The 8,252-nt window shown below is 57.5% G+C and overlaps 1 protein-coding gene across 1 annotated transcript in view; it reads right to left on the reverse strand.

The window, feature by feature from the left end:
* The window catches only part of ADCY2 (adenylate cyclase 2), a gene marked incomplete at its 5' end in the record, with an annotated part of 199,999 nt that extends 191,748 nt beyond the window's left edge, over positions 1-8,251 (reverse strand). Inside the window, one exon of the mRNA XM_004698421.2 lies at positions 8,135-8,251. Coding sequence (XP_004698478.2) covers positions 8,135-8,251 — 117 coding nt within the window. The remainder of the gene's footprint in view (positions 1-8,134) is intronic.
* Position 8,252: the final 1 nt, after the last annotated feature.

Genomic DNA, 8,252 nt, shown 5'->3' on the forward strand with positions numbered 1-8,252 from the left:
CCCCCTAGTAGCAGTGGTTTCAGTCTGCCCCACCAGGAACCTTCTCTAGGGCTGTGACCTGTCCAGAAATCATGACCACTCTAAGAAGCCTTCTCAGGGGCTTCACTGTGTTCAAAAGAAGCTGCTGTACTTGAGCTCCAAATGCAATGAATTATTCATTCAGCAAATTATCATTTGGGCTGCTAATTGAAAACTCCCCTTTCAGGCACAAGTGCTCTGCTGGGGTGGAGACACGGCCTGCTTCTGCTGGCCGATCGCCGTGGCCCAGGCCTCCGCTCTCAGCCTCGACTCTGTCCTTCCAGAACTCAGGGCGGAGGCCGCCAGACCACTGACAGAGCTGCTGACATTCACAGGACTTTTGAAGCCGCTCCAACACGCCTGCTCAGTGCTCACCCTCCCAAGTCTGACTCCTGGAGCGGAGCGGAGGCAGAATTTCCAGAAGGGGAGAACAGGGATTGTGTTGGGGCCTGGGCAGTGTTGTTGTTGTTCGGTGGTTCTGACCCACAGCGACCCCATGCACAACAGAAGGAAACACTGCAGGGTCCTGCGCCAGCCTCACACTGGTTCCTGCCGCTGTGGCCTGTCCTTCTTGTTGATGGCCTTGCTTTCCTTTGTTGCCCCAGCAGGACTCCTGAAGCTCTTCTCGGAGGGCCCCACAGTGCCCCTCCCCACTGCCGCCCAGGTTCTTGGATTCTGACCCCTGGAAACCCAGTAGGTTGGAGCGGCCCCCGGCCTGACCTCTCCTTTGGCTAGCAGTCAAGCACTTGACCACTGTGCCCCCAGGACCTTCAGACTCCGGTGCCCCTGCTCAAGGCACTGGTGCTGGATTGCCAACGGAAGCAAGCGGCCACCTCCGCTCCTGCTGGGCATCCACTATGTGGGAACCGCAGACCCTCCGGTTAGCAGCCTGATGCTCCCCCTCCACCAAGTTCCTTGAGTGGACATCAACACAGGCTTCACTGGGCCATGACCCAATACCAGGGTTGGTCCACAATCCTGGGCTCCCATGCCCAGTGGGTACGCACGAGGATGGTCAGGTAGACAGGGAACACATGACAAGCAGTACTGCGTTCCCTCGTGATTTTGTGTCAAAGTTTCCCGGGCTGAAACACCAAACACACGCATAGGCTCACTCTTCCCTGTGTCCTTTGACACCAAGAACTCAGAGCTGAGCCTGCAACAGGCGGCCTTGGACAGGGACACATCCCTGCTGGGCCACCCCCAGAAGGAGGTACCCCACTGCACAAGCCACCGGCGGGACTGAGGGCCAGTGGGGTTTAGGGTGTGGGAGAGACACAGGGCTCCAGGAATGGATAGACTGTCAGCTGGGATGCTTCCCGTGTCTGATGATGACGCCGGCAGAGAACTCGAAGCACGGGCAGCCAGGAAAACACACACGTCTGCTGAAAGCTGCCCCTGCACCGGGGCCAGGCGCAGACCGGCCGCTTCGGGCGCGCTTCCAGAGGCGGCCCTCCTGCCGCCAGCAAGGGCTAATCAAGGGGCGGAGGCCTTCAAGGCCGTTCCATGCCCATCCCTGAGCAAGGGTGCTGTGGCTGGGTTCTGACACTCAACGACCCCACAACAGGATGAGACGCTGCCCGGCCCTGCGCCATCCCCGCAGTCCGTGCTGTGTCTGAGCCCACGGTGGCTGCCCCTGTGTCAGCTCGTCTCGGAGGGGCTCCCACCTTTGCACTGCCCCTCTACTTTACCAAGCACAATGGCCTTCTCCGGACAGCACGTCCCAAGTACTTGAACCCCAGTCTCGCCGTGCTTGGTTCCGAGCAGCACTCTGGCCCTACTTCTCCCAGACAGATTAGTTTGCTCAGAGTAAGACATCGGCACTGACCCGGGCAGTCGCAAGGAGGAAGGCCCTCCACAAGGTGGACTGGCCGTGGCTGCAGCAATGGGCTCAGACCTGAGCACCAGAGTGAGGGGCGCAGGAGCAGGTGGGGTTTCCATATGTGGTGCATGGGATCGCTAAGAGTTGGGGCTCCCAACCACCACCACCACCACCACCACCCAATTGTGGGAAAGGGTCTCAAGATCGGCTCTGGAAAGGCAGCCAGTGATGCTGTGTGACGACAGCCAAACGCGGTGCTCCTGCAGCCGCCAGGAGTCAGGCCAGCCTGCGGGACAGTGCACAACCACAGTGGCCTGCGATCCTCTCTTCAATGTCCGAGTGAGTGATTTTAACCACTGCCCCCCAGAGCATGGATCTGGTGCATGCCCCAGGTTGCCAGAGGGCAGCAGTTTAGGGAAAGGGGAGGCAGTCTACTCCCGTGAAGAGTCCCCTTCTCAGAAACCCATAGGGGCAGTCCTACCCTGTGCCAGAGGATTGCTGTGAGTCAGCACAGACTCAGTTGGCAGTTAGCTGAATTGAGTTGTGGGAAAATGCATTCTGTTAGTGAAAGCCACTCCCCTGTGGTGTGGTTGTTACAGCGGCCCTAGAGAGACAGGAAAACAATGGAGAAATTGAGCTCTGAAAAAACCTATCATGCCACCACTTCCATGCACCCGTCATGTGGAGGCATTTCTGTCCAAATCCCTTTCTATATTAAAAAAGAAAGAAACAGCTGAAATATAACTCCATGTATTCCGGATTTCAAACTCTAACGGTGGATGCTGCAGCATGAACTTTTAGCAAGGAAAGGACCCCCTGCCGGGACCACCCCTGGGGCTCCGGACCTAGGATACATGCTCTCTAGGAAGCTCTGTGCAGGACGAAGTCAAAGATCATGAAGCCTGGTCTCAGCGTCCACATCTGTAGAAGGGGGGGGGGGGGGGGCTTCCAGCCGGCCCAGCTCAAGGACCACATGTTCTCGCTCTTCACAATTCCAGTGCAAGCAAAGACAGCCTGGCGGGGCCCTCGGTCTGGGAGCTACGGCATGCTAAGTGCTCCTCACTTACTAATTCTAACCACCGTGCCACAGAACAAAACAGCAAAGAGGGCACAGAGGGGTTAAACAGTAGATCATCCAGTCATGGAGGTGGAGAGGGGAGAAGCCTAGACACATCTGCACAGTCAAGCCCATCACTCTCTGGCCTCTGTTTGAAATGGGGGTGGGTGGTGGGGGTGGGTGGCAGATGCTGTACACACTTCATGGTGTGCTGCAGGGGTTGCTGCTAAGGGCCTGCCTCTGCGCCCCTCTGCTCCCCCACCCTGCTCAGAGTCCCCAGGGTGGAGCACAACATCTGGTCAACTCTCTGGACCACTCACAACTGCCTCTGCACAGAAAATTACCACGTCTCCTTGCTCTCTGCATCCACACAGTACATCATAACTAAAATGATTTAGTGGATTAGTGGTGGCAAATTACAAACACCTGCCAACTGAGATTTCCCCGGTGCAGAGAAATGGACCCAAAGTTGTGTTCCTGGCTGCCCAGCTGCTGACCCTACGGTGTCGGGTCCCTAGGGGCCACAGGGAACTCCAATGAAAGGAGAGGTAATTCTGTCCCCTGTGGTCTGAGCCCACCAGCCCAGGAGCACCAGGCAGAGAGAGTGGGCCAGCTGCCAGCTCCTTCCTGGGGGAGACCCAGGCACCTGCAGGTCCACCTCCACCCAGGTGCAGGGGTGGTGGGCCTGACCCTCCCCCACAGAGGGTGCCACAAAGGCCCCCAGAGGAGGCAAACCGGTGCTTCTTCCCTGGTCTCTTTTCCAGCTGAGCTGACTAGCTGAAGGAAACCGCCAGGAGTTGTCACTTGATGATGATGTGTACACATGCATTGTATTTTTTTGATGTTTTATTGTCAATTCAGTAGGGTTTGCATATCAGATAATGAAATTTGAGACCCCTGTTAAAAGGTGCCCTGGTGGCATAGTGGTTATACATTGGGCTTCTAACTGCAGTCAACAACTTGAAACCCCCAGTGGCAACTCGGGAGCAAAATGAGGCTTTTTGTTCTCATAAAGAGTTCATCTCAGAAACCTGCAGGGGCAGTTCTACCCTGTCCTAGAGGATCGCTAGGAGCCGGTATCGACTTGATGGCACTGAGTTTGGGGTTTTTTGGTGGTTATAAGATAAATATATGTGTAAGCATATATATGCTATGAACATCTTTGTCTTGTATATACATATATGGGCATATAGATGATTCTTTATATAAATATACATTTATATACGTACACATATGGGTGTCCCCAAGGTAAAGAGGTCCACAGTGAAAGAACATACTTGGAAGGCGGGGACCAGGAAGGGGGGCTGGGGAGTGAAGACTCCTTTAAACCCGTGGGAAGACATGTTACATTTCCAGCTCTTTGGGAAGAACCTGCAGCCTTTCTTCAGGTCCAGATAAAGAAACATCTGGCTTTCTGCAATGAAAACTCCTGATGGAACCAGACTTGGAAGGAAAAGTACCCCGTCCCTGCTTGACAACCTAGTTCAAATCACCATCAAAGCAGGAATCACCAACCAATCAACCCATCAATCCCACTGCAATCACCTGGATTCAGAGTCACAGTGACCCTGATGCACAGGGCCTCCAAGGTCGTTGTGTCCCAGGAGCCGACTGCACACCCTCCCCGCCCTCCCTTGCCCCCCAGCAGCTGGTGAGTGTGTCCATCTCTGACCTTCTGTTTGTGGCCCTGCACCTGGCAGGCTGCAGCCTTATTGACGCATGGGCCTTCCCATATGGAATCAGTGCATATTCACGCAGGGTTCAAGAGCGTGCTGAAATAAACCTTTAAAAAATCTATGGTTTTTCAAGACATGACTATTTAAAATGCATGGGAATCAATAAGTAATATAAATAAAATGTTTTGGAGTAGAACTTCTCCATATAAATTTGAATTTTGACTATCGCCCATCACGGATTTCACTCCAAGCTGGCTGGCTGGTGGGAACACTTGCCTGCTGCAGGGCCTCCAGCTGGAGGGCTGAGGTGGTGAGTTGGGGCTTCAGCCCCATAAGCGTTTTCCTGCTCAGACTCAGGGCTGGGTGGCCAAGCCCACTCCTGTTGTGTGGCCTTACCGGCTCCAGCCCTGGCACGAAGCAGACACTCATCAAAGAGCTGACAGCCATTGAGGAAACCGGGCTTCACTAGACGCTCTCTGTGGTCAGCAGTAAAGCCCCCTGGTGCTGCAGCGGTGAGGCACTCAGCTGCTAGCCGAAAGCAGGGCAGTTTGGACCCACACGCTGTCCCACAGCCCTGCAAGCCCAAGGGCAGTCCCGCTCTGCCCTCGGGGTCTGGTGAGTTCCGGGCTCTTGGAATCAGAGGAGCAGCAAAAGACACATTTGAAACAAGCTAGTCAAGCTGCTAACTCCCAAGCTGCTAACTCCTGCTCAACGCAGACTCCCCCTGCCATCCAAATGATCCCCACTCCCAGAAACCGGACAGGGCGGGCAGAGCAGAACTGACACTGGAAGCCCCAGAGGCTGTCAGCCTTTATGGGGACAGACTGTCTCCTCTTTTTCCCGATGGGCGGCTGGAGGGTTCAAACTGACCTTGTGGTTAGCAGCCCCGTGACTGAGCCCCTGTACCACCAAGCTCCTCTTCAAGGCATCATTGGTGATGCCCCATGTCTTCAGATTCTGCTTCTCAGACACTAAGCCTACGGGAGCTTTTGGCGGCAGAAAATAACCAAGTAAGCAAGACGGTGACTTCAAGGGCACCCTGGTGGCTCAGAGTCAGGCTGCTAATGTCCGATCAGCAGTTCAAACTACCAGTCACTGCAAGGGAGAAAGATGGGGCTTTCCTCTCCTCTCAGAGCCTCGGGGGGCAGTGCCATCCCACCAGAAAGGGGGCCTCCGAGTCAGGTTTGAGATGCTGCCTGTTGGGGACCTTTCAGCTCAGGGTTCTTGTTGCAAAATAACACAAACAACTGCAAAATAGACTCATAATATGACCGGCTGAGGGGCTCTTTCACAGCATGATGGACAGGAGGGCTGGCAGGGTTCTGATCATCCAGCCAGGTCAGGAGGCCCACCAGGGGCCGATGGGCAGGACGGCCCACTCACGACAGCTCTCTTCCCGAGAGGGCACAGACCTGTTGTGACCTTCCCACCCCCACCCCTCCAAGCTCTCAGATGCCCTCCTGCTCTGTCCTGTGGGTTCCTGTTCCCAGAGCCTTCTGCAACCCTAGGCTTCCCAGCCACAGACAGCAGGGCTCGCTCCCAGAATTGCCAGACTCTGCTATGAGAACTGATGAACGTCTAGAGCACGTCAGGGTCAGGGAGCAGAGCCAGGGGCACGGAGAACTCAGCTCGAGGCTCGGGCAGCAAATCACACAGGCTTGATGCCCCAGATCCACCAGAGTGCAGCATGCCAGCAGCTCTCTTGAGGTGGGAACCTGGGCAGCCCCCAGGACAGCTAGTTGCCAGTGGGGGAGGAACTCCCCCCTGCCCACGAACACTGTTCTACGCCAGCATGTCCCATCTTCCAGGGGTCTGTCCACCCACCCAGGTAGATGAAGATGAAGAGGGTGTAAGTAATACTAAATTCACAGCCCTGCAAGAATGGTTGTGGGGTCACAGCTTGGTGCTGACTCCCTGCTGGCAACCCTCCAGGTGAGGCTCCTGGTGACTGCCAGGCATCTCTTCTGGTGCACTGCTGCCTACCTTTCAGTTGGAGACTGAGAGCTCAGTGGTGTGGGCCTGCAGGAACTTGTGTTTATATTGAGGGTGAGTGCTATGGGAGCCCAAAGTGGCCCTATGCCTGCCCAGGACAGGGTCAACGGCTGAAGGAGGTCTCTGGGCCAGGCGCCACAGCCCAGGGGACACTCAGAACCCAGAGAGGCAGGAGGTCCCAGGACAGCCGGGTCCTGGGCCAGGGCTCTAGGTGCCAAACAAACAGGACTGGAGGCCAGGAGCGTGCAGGAATGAGAGGAAGAGATGCCCGGGTGCATTTTCTTAAAGAGGATCTCACCAGAGCGCATGCACCCCATAACGTGGAACAAACAGGGACGGGGTGGGCAGCAAGCCAGAGAAATCTATGGTCAGCCAGGTGGGTCCCACTGCAGCAGAAGACACACACGCTGTGGAGGAGACCACGAATGTCTGTGTCGGGGAGCATCAAGCTGTGGGGGGAGGGGGCAGGGGACACGCACCAGCCTTTAAATAAATGTAGGGAGGCAGCTATAAATAGCCATCACCTGCTGCCCCTTCCAGCGGCCTGACCACTGGCCTCCGGGGTTGTATTACAGAGGGCAGAGCTCCTGGGACGAAGGAAAGACCTTGCAGGCCCAGGAGAAGCGACCCCTGTCCCGTCCAAGGGCAGTGCAGAATCCATGGTGCCACCCTTCCCTGCCCTGGTGACGGTGGGGGCATCTGCTTGCCGTCCGAGGCACTGACCCCCAGACGCTTCTAGCTTCTGGTCCCTGCCGGAGCTCTTCAGAGGCCCAGAAAGCCAAGCCCAGTGGCCTGGCCACAGGACAGGACAGTAGCAGTAGCCCCTAGGGGGTGTCCACCGCTGGGATCTAGGAAGCCATCTCCCTCTCCAGAACCGCCCCAACCTTTTGGTTTGTGGCCAAGGGCCAGCCACTGCTCTGCTGCACCAGCGCCCCTGTTCAGCAGACAGTCTGGGGGGAGGGACAGGAGGTTTCCGTTTTTTTAAAGAGCCCACTGGGGTAGCGCGCTTTCATACCCAGAGACGTCAGAACCCCACCCACCTTCCTCACCCCTCCTGGGCAGGGCTGCGGAGGCAAACTGCCCCACGCAGGGGCAGAGGCAGCTCTCTGCGCTCCTGAGTCAGCTAAGCCCACCCTCCCCTCCCGGCGGGGGCACCCACCAACAGGCCCCTCCTTAGTCCCTCAGCTAGGAAACATCCCCGGCCAGCGAGCACCCCGAAACTGGGGGGACGGCGACGGATGCCCGGCACAGGCCCCCTCCGGCATACCACGGGGCGCAAAAGTTTGGGCCCCTAGGGCCCCGCCGGAAAGGGTCGCCATCCACAGGTCCCAGGGAGAGCCAGCGCCAGCGGGGACGCGGCGCGCAAGACGGACCGGGCACCTCTGACATTAGCTCAGCGCGCACTGCCCTCGGTCCCGGACCGAGCCTCCGGCAGCACCAGCACTGCCGCCTGCCTCCCCGAGCGCGGGCGCAGCTGCCTCGGGGTGCCCACTGGGGGCCAACCGGCCTGGGAGCGGGGGCGCGCGCGAGCCGGGGACCCCGGAAAGTTGGCGGGCGGGCGGCACTCACCAGCCCGAGCCCGAAGAAGACGGCGAGCAGGGCGAGGCAGGCGCCCATGACGATGAGCAGCAGGAAGACGAGCAGTGGGTGCTGCTGGCTCAGGCGCGAGTAGGACTCGTACAGCCAG

Source organism: Echinops telfairi, unplaced genomic scaffold, assembly GCF_000313985.2.
Source record: "Echinops telfairi isolate 266 unplaced genomic scaffold, ASM31398v2 ScPeMD7_7469;HRSCAF=8507_1, whole genome shotgun sequence".
Classification (NCBI taxonomy): Eukaryota; Metazoa; Chordata; class Mammalia; order Afrosoricida; family Tenrecidae; genus Echinops; species Echinops telfairi.